General features: G+C 34.8%; 1 protein-coding gene across 4 annotated transcripts in view; it reads left to right on the forward strand.

Annotated features, from left to right (window-relative positions):
* SENP7 (SUMO specific peptidase 7) overlaps positions 1-27,506 on the forward strand; it is a 142,641-nt gene that overhangs the window by 91,706 nt on the left and 23,429 nt on the right. For all 4 annotated transcript variants that reach the window (XM_048215236.2, XM_026492361.4, XM_048215235.2 and 1 more), the window contains 7 exons: positions 8,117-8,235; positions 11,960-12,144; positions 13,214-13,553; positions 14,874-15,031; positions 16,282-16,428; positions 20,669-20,702; positions 27,240-27,419. In XM_048215236.2, the coding sequence (XP_048071193.1) occupies positions 8,117-8,235; positions 11,960-12,144; positions 13,214-13,553; positions 14,874-15,031; positions 16,282-16,428; positions 20,669-20,702; positions 27,240-27,419 (1,163 nt within the window). The remainder of the gene's footprint in view (positions 1-8,116; positions 8,236-11,959; positions 12,145-13,213; positions 13,554-14,873; positions 15,032-16,281; positions 16,429-20,668; positions 20,703-27,239; positions 27,420-27,506) is intronic.

Genomic DNA, 27,506 nt, shown 5'->3' on the forward strand with positions numbered 1-27,506 from the left:
CACAATCTTCCTGTGGTCATTTTTATATGTTTTATAGTTTACTGTACAGGGATCTTTGATTTATTCTTGGTATCTGATTTTTTTAATGTTTATAAATGGTGTAAAAATTTCCATATTAGTTTTGAAAATGCAGTAATTACTATATAATGTGTTCTATTATGAGAGAATGATACAGGCTAGTAATTTTATATAGTTTATTTCACAGTTTTTGCCTACTTTACTACCATAATGAGTTGTTTTATGAAAAATTATAAGTGAGAATATTGTGTGTAAAGATTTCATTCATTTTTTGGCTATTTTAATTAGTACTAAATTGTTTTCCCAATGATTTCTATCAATTTATTTTTAAAAATTAACTTTATTGATATATTATTGACAAAACATTGTATTAGCTTTAGGTATACAACATAACGATTTGATATATGTCTATATTGTAGAATTATTAACACAGTAAATCTAGTTAACATCCATCAGCATGCATAGTTACTTTTTTTTCTTATAATGAGAACTTCTAAGGTCTATTGTCTTAGCAACATTCAAATGTACAATATGCTGTTGTTAACTATAGTCACCATGCTGCATGTACATTATACTCTAGCACTTAACTTGTCTTACAGCTAGAAACTTATACCTTTTTACCATCTTCACCCATTTGCACCCACTTCTCTCCAACCTCCCCACCCCCTGCAACTACCAATCTGTTGACTGTATTTAAGTGTTGTTTTTTTGAACTAAAACAGTTGACAATTTTATTTTCACATTTCACAATACAAATGAAAAGTGCTTTTTTCGGGGGGGGGGGGAGCGTCCTGCTAACTCCCCTGCAAAAACTATTCTTTGATGGGAAGGGGGAGCAAGTCTTCCTTGTCATGCTGTTAGAAAACACCCAAAGTCACAGCACCATGGTCTCTTGGTGAAGTAGAACAAGTAATATAAAATGGATATAAAGAGGTTCCCATCTCTCCTTATGTGTCTGATTGAGTCATTCCTTGCCAAGTGGGTACCAATCTGGGGTGGGAGGAGGTCTCATCACTGGGGGCCCAGGCGTCATTGGCATGTGGCTTCCCAGAGGTGGCCTCATTCCAAGAGCAGGTACACTGGCATCATCCCGGGAGGAGGAGGGTCCATCATTGGCATTATGAAGGACCCCCCCCTTTGGGTGTTGGCATCATACCAGTGTGAGGAGGACCCAGGAGACTGGGGAGAAGTGGGATCATTGCTCCTACAGGCGGAGGGACAGAGAACTGCCTAAGAGGTATCCTGAAATGTAGCAGTTGAAATGTTGAAAATGTAGCATTTTTTTTAATTGAAATTTTGCAGTTGTTTTGTTGATCAGGCTCAGAGCCTGCTCTTCCATCTGTGTCTGATAGTAGTTTTTCATGTTCTCTTTGTGTTTCCTACCACTGTACTGTGTTTTTCTGACAGATGGAGAGTCATGGATGAAGTATGTGTTGCAGTAGTTACTATAAGACTTAGGCATGTTGCTCTGCAGGCTGTTGGTCACTCCCTGGTGTTTTTTTTTTTTTTTTTTTTAAATTTAAAGATCTCACGTGTAAATGAGGTCATACAGTATTTGTCTTTCTCCTTCTGACTTACTTCACTTAGCATAATGCCCTCAAGGTCCATCCATATACTTGCAAATGGCAGGATTTCTCTTTTTTTGTGGCTCAATAATATTCCTGTCTGTATGTATATTTTCTTCATCCATTCATCTGTCAGTGGACACTTAGGTTGTTTCCATGTCTTGGCTATTGCAGTAGTGTTGCACTGAACATGGGGGTGCACGTATCTTTTTGAGATATGATTTTGTTTCCTGAGCATCAATACCCATAAGTGGAATAGCTGGATCATATGGCAGTTCTATTTTTGAATTTTTGAGAATCCTCCATAGTATTTTCCACAGTGGCTGCACCAATTTACATTACCATCAAGAGTGCTCAGGGGTTATCTTTTCTCTACATTCTTGTAACATTTGTTATTAGTGCTTTTTATTTTCTGATAATAATCATTCTGATGGGTGTGAGGTGATATCTCATTGTGGTTTTAATTTACATTTCCCTAACGATTAATGATGTTGATGAAGTCGTAGAACATAAGTGAAGTTCAGTGGGGTGGAGTCCGGAGCCGACGACCAAGAAAGAATTCTTGAGGCGTCTTTGGGGCAAAATTGGTGGTTTATTAAAGCACGGGGACAGGACCCGTGGGCAGAAAGAGCTGCTGCCCCAGGTTGTAAGAGGTGGCTGATTATATACCATGGGGTTGGGGGAGGTGAGGAAAAGGGGAGGCTGAGAAAGCACTTTCATATGTCAAAGGAGACTCGCAGGACACTGGAGGCCCCACCACTGTCAAGCCAAGGCTGTCCACACTATCACTGTGTCCTTATCAATGAGCTGCTGCTACTATCATATGTCAAAGAAGACTCGCAGGATATTGGAGGCCCTGCTATTGTCAAGCCAAGGCTGTTTACACTATCAGTGTGTCCCAGTCAATGAGCTGCAGGTCCTTTCCTTAGTTTTAGGGCAGCCAGGAGTGCTGAGGAATGTTGCATACATGGGGGGGAGGGGGAGTTGCAGGGTGTCGGCTTCTGCCAGCCTTGTATTCCCTCATCAATGTTGCACTCCTTTTCATGTACCAGTTGGCCATGTGTATGTCTGCTTTGGAAAAATGTCTATTCAGTTCCTCTGCCCAGGTTTTTTTTAAAGTAGGCTCCACGCCCAGCACAGAGCCCAACATGGAGCTTGAACTACTACCCCAACATCAAGACTTGAGTTGAGATCAAGAGTCAGATGCTTAACCAACTGAGCTACCCAGGGACCCCCTCTGCACATTTTTTAATAGAAAGTTTTCTGTTAATTGAGTCAGTGATAAACAACCTTCCAAATAACAAAACTCCAGGCCTGGACGGTTTTCCTGGGGAATTCTACCAAACATTCAAAGAAGAAATAATACCTATTCTCCTAAAGCTATTTCAAAAAATAGAAGCAGAAGGAAAGCTACCAAACTCATTCTATGAGGCCAATATTACCTTGATCCCCAAACCAGGCAAAGACCCCCTCAAAAAGGAGAATTACAGACCGATTTCCCTAATGAATATGGACGCCAAAATCCTCAACAAGGTACTTGCTAATAGAATCCAACAGTTCATTAAAAGGATTATCCATCACGATCAAGTGGGATTCATACCTGGGATGCAAGCGTGGTTCAATATTCGCAAATCAATCAGCGTGATACATCATATCAACAAGAAAAGACTCAGGAACCATATGATCCTCTCAATCGATGCCGAAAAAGCATTTGACAAAATACAGCATCCTTTCCTGATTAAAACCCTTCAGAGTGTAGGAATAGAAGGTACATTTCTCAATCTCATAAAAGCCATCTATGAAAAGCCTACTGCAAATATTATTCTCAATGGGGAAAAGCTGGAAGCCTTTCCCTTAAGATCAGGAACACGACAAGGATGCCCACTCTCGCCACTATTATTCAACATAGTACTAGAAGTCCTTGCAACAGCAATCAGACGACAAAAAGGGATCAAAGGTATTCAAATCGGCAAAGAAGAAGTCAAAATGTCTCTCTTCGCAGATGACATGATACTCTATATGGAAAACGCAAAAGAAGCCACTCCCAAACTATTAGAAGTTATAGAGCAATTCAGTAACGTGGCGGGATACAAAATCAATGCTGAGAAATCAGTTGCATTTCTGTACACGAATAACGAGACCGAAGAAAGAGAAATTAGGGAATCCATCCCATTTACAATAGCACCAAAAACCATACGTTACCTTGGAATTAACTTAACCAGAGACGTAAAGGACCTATATTCTAGAAACTATAAATCACTCTTGAAAGACATTGAGGAAGACATAAAAAGATGGAAAGATATTCCATGCTCACGGATTGGAAGAATTAACATAGTTAAAATGTCCATGCTACCCAGAGCAATCTACACTTTCAATGCTATCCCGATCAAAATACCGAGGACATTTTTCAAGGAACTGGAACAAATAGTCCTTAAATTTGTATGGAACCAGAAAAGGCCCCGAATTGCCAAGGAACTGTTGAAAAGGAAAAACAAAGCTGGGGGCATCACAATGCCGGATTTCGAGCTGTACTACAAAGCTGTGATCACAAAGACAGCATGGTACTGGCACAAAAACAGACACATAGACCAATGGAACAGAATAGAGAGCCCAGAAATGGACCCTCAGCTCTTTGGGCAACTAATCTTTGATAAAGCAGGAAAAAACATCCAGTGGGAAAAAGACAGTCTCTTCAATAAATGGTGCTGGGAAAATTGGACAGTTACATGCAAAAGAATGAAACTTGACCACTATCTCACACCATACACAAAAATAAACTCCAAATGGATGAAAGTCCTCGATGTGAGACAGGAATCCATCAAAATTCTAGAGGAGAACATAGGCAACAACCTCTACGACATCGGCCAAAGCAACCTTTTTCATGATACATCCCCAAAGGCAAGAGAAACAAAAGATAAAATGAATTTATGGGACTTCATCAAGATTAAAAGTTTCTGCACAGCCAAGGAAACAGTCAGAAAAACTAAGAGGCAGCCCACGGAATGGGAGAATATATTTGCAAATGACACTACAGATAAAGGACTGGTATCCAAGATCTACAAAGAACTTCTCAGACTCAATACATGAGAAACAAATAAACAAATCAAAAAATGGGCAGAAGATATGAACAGACACTTTTCCAATGAAGACATACAAATGGCCAACAGACACATGAAAAAATGTTCAAAATCATTAGCCATCAAGGAAATTCAAATCAAAACCACACTGAGATACCACCTTACGCCAGTTAGAATGGCAAAAATAGACAAGGCAAGAAACAACAAATGTTGGAGAGGATGTGGAGAAAGGGGATCCCTCCTACATTGTTGGTGGGAATGCAAGTTGGTACAGCCACTCTGGAAAACAGTGTGGAGGTCCCTTAAAAAGTTAAAAATTGAGCTACCCTATGATCCAGCCATTGCACTACTGGGTGTTTACCCCAAAGATACAGACGTAGTAAAGAGAAGAGCCATATGCACACCAATGTTCATAGCAGCAATGTCCACAATAGCTAACTCGTGGAAGGAGCCGAGATGCCCTTCAACAGATGACTGGATTAAGAAGTTGTGGTCCATATATACAATGGAATATTACTCAGCTATCAGAAAGAACGAGTTCTCAACATTTGCTACAACATGGACGGCACTGGAGGAGATAATGCTAAGTGAAATAAGTCAAGCAGAGAAAGACAACTATCATATGATTTCTCTCATCTATGGAACATAAGAACTAGAATGATCAGTAGGGGAAGAAAGGGATAAAGAAAGGGGGGGTAATCAGAAGGGGGAATGAAACATGAGAGACTATGGACTATGAGAAACAAACTAGGGGCTACAGAGGGGAGGTGGGTGGGGGAATGGGATAGGCCGGTGATGGGTAGTAAGGAGGGCATGTATTGCATGGTGCACTGGGTGTTATACACAACTAATGAATCACCGAGCCTTACATCGGAAACCGGGGATGTACTGTATGGTGACTAACATAATATAATAAAAAATCATTATAAAAAAAAAGTTTTCTGTTGAATTGTATGTTCTTTATATATTTTGGATATTAACCCCTTATTAGATATATGGTTTGTAAATATTTTCTGCCATTCCATGTATTGCCTTTTCATCTTGGTGATGGGTTCATTTGCCGTGCAGAAGCTTTTCAGTTTTGTTGCAGGGTTCTTGTCTCACAAAGTTGAAGAATGAATCTCGTGGACACAAAAGGGTGAAGTGAAGTGAAGGTTTATTAAGTGAAGGTTAGAATAGAAAGGAAAGAAAAAAGCTCTCTACAGGGAGAAGGGTCCAAATGGGTTGCCACTGAGGGCTGTTATGGTCAGTCTTTTATAGAAAATTGACCAGGGAACTTGGTAAATTTCTTGTCAATACATGGTGGATTTGTAAGTATCATGAGAATATCCTGTCTATATTTAGAACCAACATGGTGGATTGGTAAATATCATGAGAATGTCCTATGTAGAACAAAGAAGGTGTTCCCTTCTCCCTGGTTAATATCTCGTCTATAACATTTCTCCACATCTGGGATTTCTGTGAGCCTTGTTAGTAGTCCCCTGCCTGCCTCTCTCCACCTAGCTTTGCCTGTTCTGTACTCAGTTTGCTGTAGTCTCACTTGCTCCTTGTGCTTTTGTGACCTTTGTTTTGGTATTAATTACAAAAAATCATTGCCAAAACTGATGTTAATGAGCTCACCGCCCTGTTTTCTTCTGGGAGTTATATGGCTTCAGGTCTTACGTTTTCAGTTTTTAATTAATTTTGAATTGATTTTTATGTATGGTGTAAGATAGAGGTCCAGTTTCATTCTTTTGTGTGTGTGACTATCTAGTTTTTCCAACACTATTAATTGAAGATATTCTCCTTTCCCTATTGTATATTCTTGTCTCCTTTGCCATCAGTTAATTGCCCATATATGTGTGGATTTATTTCTGGCTCTTGATTCTATTCCTTTGACCTGTGAGTCTCTTTTTATGCTGTACCATACTATTTTAATTACGATAGCTTTGTAATGTAGTTTGAAATCAGGAAGTGTGGCAGTTTTGTTTATCTTTTCAAAAAACTAGGTCTTGTGTTGATCTTTTTTTTTAGTATATATTTTGAAAGATTTATTTTTTTGAGAAAGTGTGTGTGTGCAAATGGGGGGCGAGGGGCAGAGGGAGAGAATCTCAAGCAGATTCCCCACTGAGCATAGAGCCCAGTGTGGGGCTTGATCCTACCACTCATGAGATCATGACCTGAGCCAAAACCAAGAGTGGACATTTAACCAGCTGAGCCACCCAAGTGTCCCTATCTTGATCTTTTCTATCATTTTTCTTGTTTTTGTTATTTCTGCTCTGATCTTTGTTATTTCCTTCTTTCTGCTAACTTTGGGCTTAGTTCTTTCTCTAGTTCCATGAGGTGTAAAGTGAGGTGGTTTATTCAGGTTTTTGTTTCTTAATGTAGGTATTTATCACTGTAAATTTCCTTCTTAGAAATGTTTTTTGCAGTATTCAGTAAGCTTTGATATGTTGTATTTAAATTTTTATTTACTGCAAGGTGTTTTTTGATCTTTTTGATTTCTTCTTTGACAGCTTGTTCAGGAGCATATTGTTTAATCTCAATATATTTGTAAATATTCTAGCTTTCCCCTGTTATAGATTTTTAGTTTAATATTATTGTGGTAAAAGATACTTGGTATGATTTCAATCTTATTAAATTTGCTAAGACTCGTTTTTTTGTGGTCTATCATATGACTTATGATTATCATATGATTATGAGTGTTCCATATGCACTTGAGAAGAATTGTGTATTTTGATACTATTGGATGGCATGTTCTATAAATGCATGTTTGATCCAGTTAGTCTAATGTATGGTTTTAGTCCAGTGTTTGTTGATTTGTTGTTGTTGTTGTTGATCTGGATGATTTATCTATTGCTCAAAGTGGGGTGCTGAAGTCCCCTACTGATATTGTATTAAGTTTTCATTTATAATAATATTGTGCTCATCATGTCAAAACTTGTTTTTCATACAACCTTGTATTTTATATATTTAATGAGTACTTTATAATATAAATTATTCCTTCTGTAGTTAAAGTTTGTTACCACACTCCAAACTCTATTTTGTACTTAATTTTTGATATGTGAACCATGCTTGAAACATATTAACAATTACCTTTGAGTTATTATTTTTTGATTTTATATAGATGTGCGTATCATGTACTACTGTTCATGGAATTTTTACTTTTTAAACCTCTTTGATGTATTTAATACCTGTATCATTCTTTTGCTCATTTTGCATGTGCCCAGTCCTATGGTGCCCAATCCTTTTTTTTCCCCCCAAGGAAATAGGGAGAATTTAATGGTAGAATAGGGTTGAGAACTTATTTCTCAAATCTTAGTTCAATATTCTTTTCTGTTCAGATCATATACACTGCTAAATGGGACTGTATTTGTAACCTGTAAAATTGGATTTTTATCTTGAGTATAAGTCAGCTGGGTTTTTAATTCATTTGAATATAAAAGAGTTGAATATAATATTATTTTTTTTTTGCAGGGGTTCCCAACCAAGTAAGACAGTAGATAATAATTATGCAAAGCAGTCTTCACACACTAAAGAAAAGGAAAGAGACGATGATGGCATTTCTCTTGTAATGTCTGATGCTCAACCTAAAGGTTTGTGTACCTTAGAAATTTGTTGTCCTTTGAATTTTTATCTTTTGCATTTCTAATAATTTTTAAGTTATGGTTAACTTTATTTAATCTTACATTTAAAGGATCTGTGAAGGTAAAGGGAGGTTATTTAGCAATACAAAGAAAATTGCTAAATTTGTTATTTACACTATGGTATACATTTCTAGATTTATTTACTAAGTCTATAAATTAAATTTGAATATTATTTATTTTTGTTGTTGTTGGGGCTGGGTATACAGCTATGCAGTTAGAATGTTAGTTTAGCTATTTGTAAGTTTTGTTTCCATGGATATGTCTGGTAATTGATATTGCTGCTAACTCGATTATTATTCTTAGCTTCCCACTGTCTATCCTCCTATGACATACATTCTTTATTCATTAGAATTTCTCTCAACTCTAGGAGGATGCCAGTACAAGCCACTATTAGCAAATTTAAAGGTAAATACATCCCAGACTTCTGGAAATTCTTTTTAGGCCTCCTTGCATGTAGGGTTAATGAATTGACTTCTTTTCTCCTTTTTGTCTTTCTTTTAAGATTTTAAAATAATTTACAAAAGTTTGCACCAAAACAATTTACTACATTAGTCAGATGTGGAACTAACATCTTCAGGGATCTCTTGGATTACTGATTGCTCGAAACTCGTTGATATACTTTGTTTTCTGAATGATTTTATAAATTATTCACTAGAAAAGATGGTTCTTTAATGACACTGTGCAAAAATTCTTTGTACTTTATTTGAAACACAGCTATTTACAATTTTTAGTAGCCCTTTTCATAGGAGAGAAAACTTAAAAAGAAACTAGACTAATAGCCAGCTTCAACTCTTACCAGGGCAATCTAGAAAAAGCAGTGTAACTGTAGACATAATCTTTCAATTGGTCACTAAGCACTAGCTACACATAATGAAAGACAATTTATTTTCTTATGAATTGTACTTTTCCCAGAAATAAATCTCATTAATTACCAAATAAAAAGTATTTGTACAATTGGTCTCCATTCACATACTATCTAGACACTACTGTTAAACCCTCACATTCTACTGATTTCCCGGGTAGAGTGGAAATAGTTGAATAAAAAGCTTCTGATTTGTACCCTTCAGTATTACTTCAAAGTCGCATTGGAATTTTAGACTTAGCAGGGAAAAAAATGTATGATAATAGAAACATTTTATAGTTCCTTAGTATCCCTGAAGATTCTCTTCAGAGATAAAATATTTTGAAGAAAAGTAGCTGTTGAAACTTAATTGAAACTCACCATGTTTCCATCTTATGGATAATCGTGTCCAATACCAGTTTTTGTTCTGTCTTTTGTTTTGTTTTGTTTTTTAAGAAGGGAAGGAGGGAGGAGGAGAAAAGGGGAGAGGGAGGGTCTTTTTTAAAATTTATATTTTATTAAAAAAAAATTTTTTTTGAGAGAGAGAGAAAGCAAGTAGGGGGAGAGGGAGAGAGAGAATCTTAAAAAGGCTGTATGCCCAGTATGGAGCCTGATGTGGGACTCAGTCTTGAGACCCTGAGCCAGAATCAAGAGTTGGACACTTAACTGACTGAGCCACCCAGGCACTTCCCAATACCAGTTTTTTTTTTTTTTTAAGATTTTATTTATTTATTTGACAGAGAGACAGCCAGCGAGAGAGGGAACACAAGCAGGGGGAGTGGGAGAGGAAGAAACAGGCTCCCAGCGGAGGAGCCTGACATGGGGCTCGATCCCAGAACTCCGGGATCACGCTCTGAGCCAAAGGCAAACGCTAAACGACTGAGCCACCCAGGCGCCCCCCCAATACCAGTTTTTTAACATAAGCCCATAAATTAATGGGAATTCTGAATTCAACTCCAGGTGTACCAGTCTTTTGTAGTACATTAAGTTTGTCTTGTATATATATTTTAAAGATTTTATTTTTAAGTAATTCTGTACCGAACATGGGGCTCAAACTTACAACCCTGAGATCAAGAGTCGTTTGCTCTACTGACTGAGCCACCCAGTCACCCCTGTATTGGAAATATTTAATATTCTTTTGTTTATAAGAATTTGTCACTTCTTTAATTTTATATACTTGTAAAATTTGTGAGTTAAATTGTGTATATTATGTAGTAGAATCCTATTTTTATAATGGCAAGCTCTATCTAATAAATTTATTCTTGTTTTCCATGAGGTAGTCTTGGCTGATGTGTGAATAGTAAATAAACTGAGGGGAAAACTGTATAATAGGGTTTTTCTCAAGCCCCTTTCCTTTCCTCAGTCTTTTTGCTGTAGTATTTATGTTTAGAAATTGTAATTTGATACAGCATTTATACGTAGAAATTGTATTTGACTACCTTTCCATTTTACAAAGTTACCAAAAAATAAAAGCTATTGTGCTTTTCAAAATACTATGTTGATAATTGAGGGGGAGATTTTATTTTTCTGGGGGAGGGAGTAAAGAGTATTTTCTTTGGAAATTGGAAGACTGTTGACCATCTTGGAATTTTGCCCTCAGTCCTGTCCCAGTGCATGTCTTTTAAGGAATGACAAAGAGGTATTATGAATGTTAGTTGTTAGGTATCTATGAACCAAGAATAAGGGCAAGAATAGTTTGAAGAGAAGGTGGGTAGTATTGAAGAACTTTGAATGAATGGAGAGGTCAGGCCAGTAAGTGTTACATGAATTGTAAGTTATGAATTCAAGGAAGCTGCTTTGGGACTTTGTCAACATAAACTTTGAGTTGCTACTTATGTAGATTCAGAAAGCAGTATAATTCAGGATAACCTTCAGTTAGGTAGAATCTTTTGGAAGTTATTTTTGTATAGTACATATATTTGATAACCGAAATACTAAGCATTTTTAGTAGTAATTGACATGGGATTCAAATAATGCTTTGTTGATTTATAAAAGGGAACATTTCCTTATCTGTAGGGGAGTAGATTTATTGAATACTTAAAATGAGATCTTGATTTTTAAAAAGAAGAAACAAACTGATTCAAATTGATAGCTTTATGAATGATCACATATTATAGTCTGCTGCTGAGGAAAAATATTTTGGCTTTATTTATTTATTTAGATTTTATTTATTTATTTGTCAGAGAGAGTGAGAGAACAAGCAGGGGGAGGAGCAGGCAGAGGGAGAAGCAGGCTCCCTACTGAGCAAGGAGCTCGATGCGGGACTCGATCCCAGGACATGACCTGAGCCGAAGGCAGACCTTTAACCAACTGAGCCACCCAGGTGTCTGTTGGCTCCTTTTAAAAGAACAGTGATTAATAGTCATAATTATTGTCTGTTTTCACTTAAAAAATACATACATGTATATAACACTTAAATTTTAAAAAGACAGCTAATTTCTAAAATCACAATGAATTATCAAGACGTTTTAAACGTGAATTTTCCAATTTTATTAACACTCTCCCTTCTTTTTGTATTACAGTCAAATGTAGTTATAGGAAAAGGAAAAACATAGTTTGATTGCTTTGCTTTGGTTACTAAAAAATACTCCCTTTTTATGTGTTTTCCTCACTTTGTATTTATTGTATAATGAACATTTACTTTGTGTATACAACTTAAAATAGGGTATTTCTTTATATTCATCCTTGTCAGTATGAGAATGTAACAGTAAACTTTTTTTTAGATTAGTTTTGGAAGTTGCACAGCAATTTTGATGATGTTTATTTGAGCTCTTTTAAAAGGGATTCTTTCTGTACTTTTGGGCCATATTTATGTTTCTCTTGTTTTTTAAGACCTCAGTAGTGGAAGTAGAGGTTGTGATCATCTTGAAGAAGGGAGCAGAAATAAGGATGATACATTTTCTGATTCAAAAATGGAACCCGCTCTAACTCCCAGGAAGAGAAAGAAAAGACTTAGAAGTAATTTACCTGATTCTCATAATTCTACTTCTGCTCTGTATGAGTCAGCAGAACAGATAGTAAGTAGAGGTGTTTAGATATTATATGAAATAATTTATTCTATGATAAAAATGAATTGACTGTGGCCAAATAATGATCTTATAACCGTCTGCTTTTATCATTAGATTTTTTTTCTTTGCCTATTTTTTTGATTCTCTGTTTGATTTTTTAAAAATAACTTAAACGTTTTTTAGTAATATAGCTATTGGAGCAAATTTCAAATGCTATGAACAAATAAAGAAGTTAAAAGTGCTCCTTCTCTGATAGCACTCTTTACTTTGGTATATATCTCTTGGACTTGTTCTCTTTTATTTTCTCTTATTTTAACCAGATATTATTACTACTCAGTTCATACTGTCCAGTCAATTGCTTTTTCATATTCTGTGTAAAATTATTACCAGATTTCTTTTATGAGTAGTAATTTACTTACCAACTTCTTTAAGACTCTCTACCTTGGGTTTAGAGAGTTTGTTGAAAGTGAAGAATCACCATACTTCATGCACACACACCTGTTTTCAAAACTTAGTGTACAGTTAATAAAAGTAAAAGAAGAGAATTTTTTTACTCCTTTAATTCACAAGGCCTTTTAGGACTTTTCAGTAGCTTTGAGTTATAAAAATGGTTTTGATTTAAATGGTAGTAGAGATGTGAAGGCAGTGATTGATTTGATAGTTTTTCAAATTGTTATCCTCTTAAGTTTTTAATTTTTTGCTTTTGTTAATAAAGTCACATGATGTCATTTGGCTTCATTCCTTTTACAAAATAAAACTGTAAAAAAAACTTCTTATTCTAAAGTTGACTTAGGTTGTGGGAGACAACTTGAACCACTTGTAAATATGGGAATTTCCATGTTGCAGCCTTTTAAAAAATGTTTGGGTGTCTGATTGGACAGACCAAATTCTCTCTATCTTTTTACTTGGGAGAACCTAGCAAGAGTAATATTGTATAATTGTGTAGTTTTCTATCCCTGTAGTTATAGAAATGATATAATATTTTTACTTTTATATTCTTCTTTAGAAATTTAAACTTTAAAAATATTCTTTAGCCATATCTGACTAATGCTAATTTTCTGTATGCATTTATGTTCAGAAAAAACAAGAAAAGGACTCAACAGCATCTGCTGAGTTTAAAAACTCAAGTGAAAACTATCATCAAGACTCAGAAGTGCTTGAAGAAATTACACCTGAACCTGTAGAAAGCGATATTGCCAAACTGTCCTCACTTAATAGTCAGGAGTTGGCTTTGAGTTCTGCTCCCAGAAGTACCTCTGACTGTTCAACCACTGAAACTTTTGAGAGCTGTATTTCCACCGATACTGTGGGGAATTCTACCCTGCTTGAGAAGGATGAGAATGAGTTGAATACAATAGAAAAGCCTGTTTTAAGTGAACACAGTGAGGGGAACCAATCTTTGATATCAGTTGAACCAAGTAAGTAACAGTAGGATAATAATGTTTTTTAATTTTCTCTGCTTTACTTAGTTGTTCTATTTCTCCTCTCAAATTTTGCTGAGGCAATAGCTGTTTATGACATCACTGTGGAATATGTTAGCTTTAGAAAAAGAAAATTCGGGGTTTTTGGGACTTTGTTCATAAATTTTGTAATAGTGATTTAGTTAAACAGTAGATTACTTAGAAGTGGGGTTTTTTTGTTTTTAGTTTTTAGTTTTTTTAGAATTGTGAACTATAATATATCTCAGTTTTTTTTTAAAGATGTATTTATTTATTTTAGAGCATGTTCGCACACGTGTGTGCATGCATGTTGGGGGAGGGGCAGAGGGAGAGAATCCTCAAGCAGACTCCCCACTGAGCATGGAGACCTCTGAGGAGCTCGATACCATGACCCAAGAGATCATGACCTGAGCTGAAACCAACAGTCGGGTGCTGAACCAACTGAGCCACCCAGGAGTCCCTCATCTCAGTAGTTTTAAAAGGATTCTGGAAGGACCATTATTATTGACATTTTGGTTGATGAAGCTGAAGTGCAGAGTTTAGGTGCTATATAATTATTGTCATTAATTTTGATTTAATTAATGTTCAAGTATTTGATACACTCATATGGTACAGAAAAAGGTCTTAAAGGATACATAGTGAATAGTCTCCACATCTTCTCAGGCATCCACTGCTTCCTCCTAGAGGCAACTACTGTAACAGGCATTAAAATACAATTTCTTTTTAAAATTTTAATCTTAAACTTAACTTTTTTTTTTTTATAAGATTTTATTTATTTATTCGACAGAGACAGAGACAGCCAGCGAGAGAGGGAACACAAGCAGGGGGAGTGGGAGAGGAAGAAGCAGGCTCATAGCAGAAGAGCCTGATGTGGGGCTCGATCCCAGATCGCCGGGATCACGCCCTGAGCCGAAGGCAGACGCTTAACCGCTGTGCCACCCAGGCGCCCCTTAAACTTAACTTTTTTAAGTACAATTTAGAGTGATGGCAAAATACATTTTTATTATTCTAGCTAGAACTTGTTCCTAAGTTCTCCTCATGGCTTTATACATTTTTAAATGTCTTCATCCTCCAGAAGGTAAGGTTGCAGGTAACTGTTAAATAATAGCACGGATATGGAAATATTGTTATGTACCTAGTATAAATCAGATAATGAATGATAGTCCAGCTTCTCAGTTGGACAAAGTTAGATGATTAAATTTTAATGGGATTATTAAAGGTATATTGCATGAATTAGAAAGCTTTCTTTTTGATGTGGGATTATTGTGACACATTTAAAAAATAATTTTTCCCTTTTAGTTGTTGTTTCCAGTGATGAAGAAGGACCCGTTGAACATAAAAGTTCAGAAATTCTTAAATTACAACCTAAGCAAGACCATGTCATCACTAATGAAAATGAGAGTACTTCTGAATCAGCATTGTCAGAACTACCATTGATTACATGTGAATCTGTACAGGTAATTTATTTTTGCTTTCTCATAATTAACAGTGAAATATGGAGTATTGACTAATGACTCACTTTCATTAACCAGAATATTATAATAAAAATTACAAATTTTTCTGGTTTGAGTTTTGAGATAATTTTCATATTAGTTTGAAGGAAATATATAATTGTCTTTATTGAAGAGAAAGAATTAATTTTTTTTGGTCATTTATATTTTTTTCAGTCTAAATATTCTATGACTTGAATATTTTTTCTTTTTTTAAAAGATGATTCTCATTGGACATTTAACTACTTTATCAAAACATTTCCTAGAATTAAACAGTTTCCAATATTTATCTGTCTGGTCTTCCAGTAGTGTGGCTACTTGGAAGTATTCCTTTTCCTCACGTGCAATTAAGGCAGCATGAAATAGAGGAAAGAACGTGGTTTCTGGAGATTACAGACCTGGGTTCAAATCCCGGCTCTGTCATTTGGGTAGGCCACTTCTTCAAGCCTGAGTTAACTCATAGGTTAAATGAGGATGATAATACCTACCTCACAAGATTATTTTGAGTATTAAATGAAGTAACATATGAAAGCATTTAGAGTAGTGTCACAAACCTTGCAGTTTGGTAAGTCCTTTGTCTTTTCCTTCTTACAGAAAATTACAGATGGAAGTGTCTCATTGGTTTAATGTCAGCCAGTTGTGTTTTGACATAGTACTTGAAAAAGTATAGCTCTGAAGTGATGTTCAAATCATTTATTGTCAGTATTCTTTTTTTTTTTTTTTTTTTTTAAAGATTTTATTTATTTATTCGACAGGGATAGAGACAGCCAGCGAGAGAGGGAACACAAGCAGGGGAGTGGGAGAGGAGGAAGCAGGCTCACAGCGGAGGAGCCTGATGTGGGGCTCGATCCCAGAACACCGGGATCACGCCCTGAGCCGAAGGCAGACGCTTAACCGCTGTGCCACCCAGGCGCCCCCTATTGTCAGTATTCTTATTATCAGCCTCTTATTATCCTATTTTAAAGAGATGATTATCAGTGACCACCAGTGTAGAACTACAGTAAAACTTTTATTGGTTTATTTTTTAGTAATGTCAGAGGCTGTTATTCTCTAAGGTGTGATGAAGAATTGGGTCAGTTCTATAAAAAAGTCTGGTGGTCTGGTTATTGTTTCATTGGTGTTTTATTGCATTGGTGCTCTATTTGACTTTGAAAATCATTGTCAGCATTTGTGTAATACTTAGGGTTATATGCATTTTATAATTTATTCCTTGTTAGGCTTCATCTGAATTATGTCCATATAATCCTGTCATGGAAAACATTTCCTGTATTATACCTAGTAATGAGATGGATCTACAACTGGATTTTATATTTACTTCTGTTTATATTGGTAAAATAAAAGGAGCTTCTAAAGGTTGTGTTACAGTAAGTATATTTAATTTGTTTTTGTTTTTTCAATTTTGGATTATGGACAAGGCATTTACAGATTGTCTTTTTTTTGGTACAAATGAAAATAGAATTGAAATTAATTTTATATGGGACACTTTGAATATGTTATTATACCTACTTTGAGACATGTCTTTACTTGGGGGGATATCCTAAAATCATAAGGGACTATCCTAAAATTATATCTTTGATCTGACTATTCTAATGAAGATCGTGTATGAAAAAAGATCATATATAGTACTGATATTCATTGGGTTCTTAAACTTACTTGGTGGTAAAGTCAATTTTTATTCAGGGTATAGTTGAAAGCAAAAAGAAGAAATCTTAATTTTGCTGGTTTAAATTGTAAACTGAATTCTTCAGTTCTCTATATTTTCTTACTATTTTTGCCTGTTAAAATTTATACCATTTTTTAAGGCTTATCTGAAATATAGCCTCTTCCAGGAAGCCTTTCCTGATTTCTCCTTTCTAACCAGAAGTAACTTCTCCTTTTACTGTGTACTTATAGCACTTTGTTTGTACGTCTGTTGTAAGATCTATTCTATGGATTTATAATTGTTTATATTTTTGCCTAAACCTCTCCATTAACCTTTAAACATCTTGTGGTGAAGAGCCATGCTTTTATTCGCTTTTACACCTTTCATAAATGGCTCAATCCTAAATAGGCACTTCAAATATTAGTTGAATTTCATTGACTATGTCAGATTATCACTCCGGTATTCTCCCAAAAGTTTTATTACTATGTCACTGTGTTAGGGATAGGGCAGGGAAAAATAAAATAGTAAGACATACTCTCTCCTTTCATGGAACTTGTAGTCTAATGGAAGAGACCGACACCTAAATAGATATTTGCATTGTGATAAAATATAAAGTGGAAATATGTACAAGAAGGGTGCATGCATATGGGAATATCTGTAGGAATGTGGGAAGACTTCACAGAGAAGACAGGATATGATTTAAGACATAAAGTAGATGTTTACTTGGTGACTATGCAGGAGGATGGCCTAGTTTCATGTGTAAATCCAGCAAAATCTGGGATCTACAAATAATGGTAGCTTGTGATATAGTTAAAATTGCTTTGATTGAAAACACAAGAACAATTTTGTTTAATATTCTCTGATCAGTAGTTTTTAGATATTAATGATTTTGGCATGCCTGGGGTGATTTTACAATTTTTTTCTTTAAGGAATTTCATTCATTTTTTATTATCTTTCTACCCTGCCCCTCCCATTTTACTTTTTTATTTTAAATTCAGTTTAATCATTTTTTCCTGTTGAGTTGTTTGTAATGATAAAAAATTGGATAATATAAATATATGGTAATAATTGAGTAGTCAGGGGAAGAAAATCCAACATAAACATTCAGCAATGGGTTTTCATTAGTTAATCTATTAATTGTGTATTATAGTTAGGTGGACTTGTTATGGGCAAAAAATAAGACCAAACAAAAAAATTGCAATTGAGTAAAGAAACTATTTTATTTTATTTTAAGAAACAATTTAAAGAATATCTGTAATCTTGCTTATCCAGATGCATTTGACATTAACTCTACAGTGTATATCATTCCATATTCTTCAGTTTGGATATGCATATATATTTAAATCAAAAGTATATGACATATATGCTGTTTGTAACTTACCATTATTGTATTAAGTTAGTTTACGTATCTATTTTGGGGTATTTGGGTTGTCCTTAATTCCTGGCTGTTGGGACATTTTGGTTGTCCCAGTATTTGCTATTGCAAGGAGTAGGGGAGTGCAAATATTCAATAAATGTTATAAAGGAGGTTTTCAAAATTTGTTTCATGTTTGTTGGGACACTTCTTTATAATTGAAATAAAAACTTAAATGTCTAGTTAAAGGAAAGTGATTTAGTAAATCCAAGCAAATATATACAGGTAAAATATATGTATATGAAGAAAGGCTGAGAGGAATTCTGTAAATATTAAAACATTATGTTACTAAGGAGAGAGCATAAGCAATTTTAAAATTTAAAAATAATGAATAACATGAAAAGGGGAAAGAAAAAGGCAAAAGTCTTAAAACTTTCAAGGATTCAGGAGACTTTTTATATATTCTATTTCCAAACACAGTTCATAATGCTTTGCAAATTAGAAATTAAAGAACTTTTTTTGTGGGGGAGTAAATAAGAGAATTAAACTCATTTTCCAGATGCTTAATGAATCCCTATTAATGTGTTGTAGATTAGCTGGAGATACTGTTCTCGCTCATGATAGTTATTACATTTTAGCTAAACTAGAAAAATACCTATGTTGGGAAGCTATTTACATAAATTAGAGCTCATTTTCTTATAGTTGGACCTTTACTATTATTATTTTTTTAATGTAGAGAATGCTGCAGTAGATGTGAACACTTCATTTTTTGTTTCTCAGCTTCGTTGATAGTAGGACAAATGTTTATTAAGTACACATTGTATTCAGAGAACTATACTGGCTCTTGTAAGAAGTTATAAAATAGGTATGGTATGATTTCAGAGAACTGGGTTTATCTTACTCTTACAAAAACATCTGTCTTATTTCCCCAACTGGGGATTACATTTTTTCTGGGAATAGGGCTTTGCCTTTGGGAGAGGTTACATGTTGGCTTAGTCATCAAAGGTGTAAATGATTATCAGATCCTTGCCATGCTGAAAGATTTGATACAGGATAAGAATACTTATTGTGGAAGAATGAGAGAATAATGACAAAGTAGAGGCCAAGATACATAGACATACTACTTCTAGTTCATAATTTTGTAGTATTGTCTATAAAATCTCAAAAGCAAAATTCCTTATTTTCATTTTCTGTAACTATTTACATTTGCTAAGATATGTTTTATGAGATTAAAGATCTAGTGAAGTATGTCAGAATTTGGCAAGGGAAAATATACACCAAATATATATAGCAGTTGTGTGAAAGTGAAGGATTAATAATAAGGTGTGTTTGACTAAATTCAACTAGATAATGTACTTAATCAGCTGTTAATGTCTAATGATAATAGTTCTTTTGATTAAACCTCTTATCTAAAGGTGACAGAGGTTCAGTAAGTAACCTAAATTTATCTACTTACTGTTTGTATAAGTGGTAGAGACAGGATTTGAACTCCAGGTTCACCTTTTAACTCATATGGCCATTTGCCTGAACTTTGCTTTAGTTGGCTGACTTAGACTCTGAAATAACGAATTTTATATTTGTGAAACAACACTATGAAATAATTTTTAAATTGGAAAAAGAAATGAGTCACAATAAACCTGTGGTTTCACTGGACGTTGTTTGCTACTTACTTGGAATTCTGTTGGTAGTTAATTTAGGTACCCATGTACCAAGACCATTTTTAATTTTGTTTTGTGCTCACAGACTATACCCGATTTCGTAAACAATTTCATAAATGTTTGATCAAAAGAGAAACATAACTGAAGAATAAATAAATAGCCATGAATTCATTTGACATTAATGGAAAAAATGAATTTAAGAGACTATTTTAGATGGAACATTTAAGATTTTAGGTGCTCTATGACCCTGAGAGTTTGTTATAAAAGCAACACTTAAGGTCAGATGTGTATAAAAGATTCCTAGAGAAAATTCCTGGCACAGAAGGAGCTGAAAGAACAAAAACTTTGCTGAATCTTCAGTCAGAAGGGATTTGTAACACGGAAAGATGAATGCTGGGAATGTCAACAAAGCCAAGAATCAAACCCTGTTTTGTGGTTTATTTACCAAAGTCATTGAGACCTTGGGGTTCTCTTGGCAGTTTCTTGGGACTTTGTCTTATTTCTTCCATAAATATTCAGGAAACATTTTTGAAAAATATATTAAGTAAAGTCTTACTGGTTTTTATAAATGAGCATATTGAGATTTAAATTACATGTGTAAGGTTCTTCCATAAATTTAGGTCTTTACCAAAAAACCCCAACTAGGTCTTTACACTGAGACATTTTCTTGGCTTATTGATAAAAAGGCTTGAGCACTTTATTTTGAAGATTTTATTTTAAAATAAAATTTTAATTTATTTCTACACCTAACATGGGGCTTGAACTCACAACCCCAAGATCAAGAGTTGCATGCTGTTTGGGGTGAACAAGCCAGGCTCCCCTTGAGCACTTTTAGTGTAGACTTTGAATACATGGTTGTGGTTTGAAAAAGAAAAAAAAAAACTGAAAATTTTGAATAGTAACTTATATTGAGTGGTAACTTATTTTTTCCTTTTTTATGTTTTCTTTAGTTCACGACAAAGTATGTTAAGATCCCATTTCAAGGTAAGCTGTCATTGTCTTATGATTTCTTTTCACTGTAATTTTGAACATAAAATAGCAAAAACTTTGAAATCTTTCCGCAGCCAACTTTCCATAATTTTGTCCAGTATAGCAATTAAGTAAAACTGAGGTTAATAATGTATTTCAAGTTAACACTTTTTTTAGCAGCTTTAAAAGGAGTTAAAATATTTTATAAGACTATTTTAATATATTTTATTACTATTGTTTTAATGACCAGTAATATTAAGGGACTCAAACTAACAGAAATAAAGTTTTGAAAGCAAGAAGATTTTGGTATGATGAAATGTATGAAAATAGAAACTGTAAGGAAAATGTATAATGTTGCACACAAACATGTAAAATGGTTTTGCATAGGGGTTAGGAGAAATTTTTTATACCATTTACTGAGTAAGGCAAAGTGGATTGGAAACTGTACCTGCATTATACAGAGACTCAGACCATTTTCTTATTTTCTTCCCAACTAAAATCCTTTCAGAATAATAATGACACTAAGAAAACAAATAAGAAGCAATAAAGAATAGTCTCTGTAGAGAATGAATTATGAAAAGAATGAGGAAGAAAAATAGACACAAATAGCACTTCACAAGTTGACTAGGGGAGAGAGGAAGCTTCTGTTCCAAGACTGAAGATGTGGTCGAAGTAACTTTAATTGGACTCCCCACATAGCCATGTACAGAATCCATAACTGTATATTATGATAATCTAATAATTAGGAAGCTACTATAAGTAGTAAGAATATATAAGGCAAGGCACAGAATAAAAAATATTGATATTCCTAATTAGGATATTTTAATAAGTTATTATGGGATAATGTAACATTAACTATTTAGAAGAAACAAATAAAGACCTGTGATTTAAAGGAAAATAATAATTTCCTAAAAGGAAGTACAGTAATCTATACTTAAATACCTAGGTAGCAGTGCTCCTCCCATATCCTTTTTTTAAAATTGAGGTATAATTGACATGTAACAATATACTGGTTTCAGGTGTACAACATAATGATTTGTTATTTGTATATATTGCATGATGAGCCCTACTATATGTCTAGTTAACATCTTGCCCATACATAGTTGCAAAAGGTTTTTTTTTCTGTTGTGGTGATTGATGACTTTTAAGATCTCACTTAGTGACTTTGACATGTATAATACAGTATTAGTAACTATAGTCACCATGCTATAGATTACATCCCCATGACTTATTTATAACTGTAAGTTTGTACGCTTTGTCTCCTTTACCCATTTTAGTCACCCACTGCCTACCTTTGGCAACCAGTAATCTGATCTCTGTATCCATGACCTTGTGGGTTTTTTAAAAAAAATTTTACATGTTAGTGATATCATGCAGTATTTGTCTTTCTCTGTCTGACTTATTTCAGAGCATGAGTTGGGGGAGGGGGCTGAGGGAGAGGGACAAGCAGATTCCCTGCTGAGTACAGACCCCCAATATGGGGCTCCATATCAGGACCCCTGAGATCATGACCTGAGCCAAAGTCAGATACTTAACAGACTGAGCCACCCAGGTGCCCCATAAAAATCTTTTAAAAACAAGGCATGCATATGAAAGGTTTTAATAGATGGGGAACATAGAAGTCTAAATGCTTATTCTTTTTATACAGTAGCTGAGGGAAATATTAATTTACATATTTATATTAGCTGTTAATTATGTTTGGCTGTGACTTAAAGAAAATAATTTATTTTTCCTTCATGAAGAAGAAATCCAGAGGTAGGCTGAACATGGCTGGTACGGTGTTTCTTTGGACTTCAGAGGCCCAGTTTCTTTTATTTTTTCCTGTATCATTCCTGACATACAACTTTCATCCTTAAGTTTGTCTCATGGACAACTAGCTGCTCATATTTCAGTCATCATGTTTGTGTTCTAGGTGGAAATTAGGAGAAAGGGGAAAATGGTAAAAAACACACATACCACCTATCTCTTGCCTTTTTAAGGAGACTTCTTGAATGTGCATGTCCACCTACCTCTTTTACTTACATTTTTCTTAGGTAGAATATAGTCATATGATCACACATCTACTTGCAAAGGAAGCTAGGAAATAGAGTTTCTAAAAGCTAAGCATCTTGCCTCCTAAATAAAATTATGATTCTGTTACTAAGATTCCTGATAGTGGGTAGGAAAAATGATAGGCAACTCCCACTTTCAGTTTCTTCCATAGTCCCGTAACAAAATAAACCGAATAATGGGGAAAATTAGGTACTGAGGTATATTTTCCTTAAGGATGGTGTTAATCTCCTTTTTTTAAAAGGGAAACTTTTTGAAGCAGTCTTTCTAAAGAAAATTATGCTTTTATATAAAAAATTTGGTACATTTGGATTAGTAGTAATTGTCTAGATTTCATAGAAATGGTATCAGTTATTTGGGATTGTGAGCTGTGTGAGGAAGAAATGCTGAGCAGTTTTCTGAAGGTTCTTATTCTTGTAATTTAGTCTGTTTGTCTTTGCTGACAGTTTCACTGACAGTTTTCAGAATGGGGGAGTTACAGTGCCCATGGATTAGAAGAATTAATGTTATTAAAATGTCCATACTACCCAAAGTGATCTGCAGATTCATTGTCATACCTATCAAAATTTCAATTACATTTTTTATAGAAATAAAAAAAATTCTAAAATCTGTCTGGAAAACAAAAGACCTCAAATAGCCAAAACAGTCCTGAGAACATGACTGGAGTCATCACACTTTCTGGTTTCAGACTATATTACAAAGCTATAGTAATCAAAATAATTTTGTACTGGCATAAAAACAGACACACAGAGCAGTGGAACAGAATTGAGAGCCCAGAAATAAACCCATGCATATATGGTCAATTTTCAACAAAGGAGCCAATTATATGCAATGGGGAAAGAATAGTCTCCTCAATAAATGGTGTTGGGAAAGCTGGACTCCCATCTTTACTATATACAAAAATCAACTCAAAATGGATTAAAGCCTTGAATGTAAGATCTGAAACAAAGAACTCTTAGGGAAAAAAAAAACAACAACATTGGGGGTAAACTTTTTCACATCAGTCTTGGCAATGATTTTTTTGGATTTGACTCTAAAAGCAGAGGCAACAAAACTTAAATAAACAAGTGGAATACCATCAAACTAAAAAGCATCTGCATAGCAAAGGAAAACATCAGCAAAACAAAAAAGCATCCTATGGAATGGGAGAAAATATTTGCAAACCACATATCTAGTAAAGGGTCAGTATCCAAAATACATAAAGAACTCAGTGAACTCAATAGCAAAAGTCTGATTAAAAATTGGGCAGAGGAAGTGAATACACATTTTTTCCAAAGAAGACATACAAATGGCGAATAAGCACATGAAAAGATGCTCAGCATCACTAATCATCACAAAAATGCAAATGAAAACCACAATGAGATATCCCCTCATACCTGTTAGAATGGCTATCATCAGAATGACAAGAAATCAGCAAGTGTTGGTAAGGATTTGGAGGAAAGGGGGAACCCTTCTACATTGTTGGTGATATTGTAAACTGCTGTAGTTACTGTGGAAAACACTCTGTAGATTCCTCAAGAAATTAAAAATAGAACTGCTGTGTGATCCAGCAATCCCACTTCTGGGTATATATCCAAAAGAAATGAAAACAGGATTTTTTTTTTTTTTTAAGATTTTATTTATTTATTTGACAGAGAGAGACAGCTAGTGAGAGAGGGAACACAAGCAGGTGGAGTGGGAGAGGAAGAAGCAGGCTCCCAGCGGGGAAGCCTGATGCGGGGCTTGATCCCATAACGCTGGGATCACGCCCTGAGCCGAAGGCAGACGCTTAACGACTGCGCCACCCAGGCACCCCTGAAAACAGGATCTTGAAGAGATATATGCATCCCACATTAACTGCAGTAGCCAAAATATGGAAACCACCCGAGTGTCTGTGGACAGATGAATAAAAGTCTGATTTATATATACAATAGAATATTAGCCTTGAGAAATAATGAAATCTTGCCATTTGTGAGAACACGGATGGACATTGAGGGCATTATACTAACTGAAAAAAGTGAGAGAAAGACAAATACTGCATGATATGCTTATATGTGGCATCTAAGAAAGCTGTCTCACAGAAATAGAGACTAGCATGGTGGTTACCAGGGACTGGGACATGGGGTAAATGGGAAGGTGTTGGTTAGAGAATATAGACTTCCAGATATAAGATCAATAATTACAGAATGGTGATTACAGTTAATAATACTGTACTATATACTTGAAAATTGCTAAGAGAGTCGATCTTACATGTTCTCACCATGAAAATGAAATGGTAGTTATGGAGGTGTTAGCTAATGCTTTGATGGTAATCGTTTTGCAGTAAGTAAGTGTATCAAATTAACGTTAGCTTAAACTTATACACAGTTAATTGATACTTGTATCTCAATAAAACTGGAAAAAAATGCAAAGTCATAGTGTAAAAAAAAAAAAAGACAGTAAAATAAAGTAGGATAGCTAGGTAGAGAGAGAGAGATGGAGATAGGGAGAGACAGAACAGACTTTAAAAGGCATAAGCCAGTAGGAAAGAGTGGATGAAATAGATGCAAAGAGAAAGAGAACAAAAGAGTGATGAAAAGAAAAATGTTTAAAAACGAAAGTAAGGAAAGAATGGAAGGAGGAAGGAGAGAGGGAGGAATGAAAGAAGGAAAGAGGAAGGGAGAGAGAGAAATGAAGGAAGGAAGGATGGAAAGGAAGTAAGAAGAAAGAAAGGCAGGTATTATACAGGCAGGTTAAAAATAGAGAAAGAAAAGGACAGTGAATGAATTGGACTGAGAAAAGATACAGAAATAAGCTATCAAAGAGAGAAGAAAAAGGAAGGGACCAAGATAGGAAGTAGGAGGAAAGAAAGAGAAGTTTAAAGTGATGAGCCTGTAGGAAAGAGTAAATACAAAAGAAATAAAATAAAGACTGTGGGAATAAGAGTTAGAAAGAAGGGTTTGAAAGGAGGAGCTAGGAAGAAAATTAAGTACAATTGTGGATAGTGGGGAAAGAAATCTAAAAAGAACTCAGTTAAAACACTACAGTAAAATAAGATTGTTGAGTGGTGACAGCTAGATAGGAAGATAGGTATGTATGGAGTAGATATAAAACATAAATAGATCTGTAGATAGGTGATAGATAGATGGATGGAAACAGATTGATCGATAGAGAGAAGTGATTTTAAAAAGGATTACCCAGGAAAATGCCAATAAGTAAAAGGTCGTAACAGAATTAAAAAGGGAAGGAAGTTATATAAAATGTTTTTAAAGGGAACAGTGAAATAGTGTAGGCAGGCAAACGTGTAAACTGGCACAGAGGAGAAATAGAAACACAGAAAAGGAGCAAGAAAAAGATGTGAAGAAATGGAATAAGGGGAGGAAAGAATGAATGAAAGGAGGAGGAAATAGGAAAGAAATAAAGACAAGATGTTTAAAATGGATTAATTGATTGTAAGAAAAAGTTAAAAAAATAGAATGTTTAGTGTGGGAACCTTAAGATGACTAGTTAAGTATTTGAATGCTAATTGTAAAATGCTTTTCAAACTTCAGTCTTGAGTGATATGAATCACCTGGGATTTTTGTATTCTGGGGTTTTTTTTGGTAAGCCAAAATTTCTGATGGAGCACAAGCAGGGGGAGTGGGAGAGGAAGAAGCAGGCTCCTAGTGGAGAAGCCTGATGTGGGGCTCAATCCCAGAATGCTGGGATCACGCCCTGGCCAAAGGCAGACGCTTAACCGCTGTGCCACCCAGGCGCCCCAATCATCTGCATTTCTAACAGGCTCTGATGTGATCCCAGTGTCACAGGCTGAGAACTAGATTTTGAGTAGCAAGGTGCTAGGAGATAATGGGGGGAGGAGTACAAAAAGATTCATCTCAAATAGGTATTCGTCTTGAGTTTGTACTTAACTGATACTTGTATTCCTAGTTCAGATGCGTATTTTCTTAAAGTTTGGACCAGATGACCTTCAGGACTTCTTTACACTAGTTTTCTATGTTTATTTGAATAAAAAAAAAAAAAAATCCTCAAAGAAGGTTCTTTTAGCTTACCAGGAGAAAGTCTCATAATTCTGAGTGATAACCTAGAAGTTTTGAGAAGTAAAACCTGGAAGAATTGTATTTAATTTAATTAAATTAGTTTATTAGTTTAAACTTGGAAGAATTTTATAAGAAATACTATCTTAGACCATTAAAAGCTCATAATATTTTTGAGAATCTTTTGATAGTGGCTTGTCTGTACAGTAGAATGCAGATATTTTGGGAGAAGAAACATTGGAATAAATTGGTTTATGGTAACATTTGGGGTCTTGGTTGATAGTATTGACTAAAATAGAAAATACAGTTTTCTAAGTTATACTGTGCATAGTTTTCTGCATAGATCAGATAGTTGTCATTGTCATCTCTTTTTGGCTTTTTTTTCTGCAGTGGAAATAATATTTTGTAAAATTTTGCATATCATTCTTTTTGAAAAACATCGTATATTAAAGAAGAGTCATAAATAGTGTGTAAGTGTTGTATTCCTAATGTTCTCTTTTTTTGGTTTTAGTGTCCTTGAATGAAGTTTCATTGCTAGTGGATACCACACATTTAAAGAGGTTTGGGTTATGGAAAAATAAGGATGATGATCACAGTAAAAGGAGTCATGCTATACTTTTCCTTTGGGTCTCTGCAAATTATCTTCAAGAGATTCAGACCCAACTAGAAAACTCCATATTAAGCCAGCAATGTGAGTATGAAATGATTTTTAAATTTTGGAGTAGCCTGAGAAGTCCTGTAGATAAAGTAGTTTTCTTCTAAAATAATTTAATAGAAT

This window comes from Ursus arctos, unplaced genomic scaffold (assembly GCF_023065955.2).
Source record: "Ursus arctos isolate Adak ecotype North America unplaced genomic scaffold, UrsArc2.0 scaffold_4, whole genome shotgun sequence".
In the NCBI taxonomy this organism is placed as follows: domain Eukaryota; kingdom Metazoa; phylum Chordata; class Mammalia; order Carnivora; family Ursidae; genus Ursus; species Ursus arctos.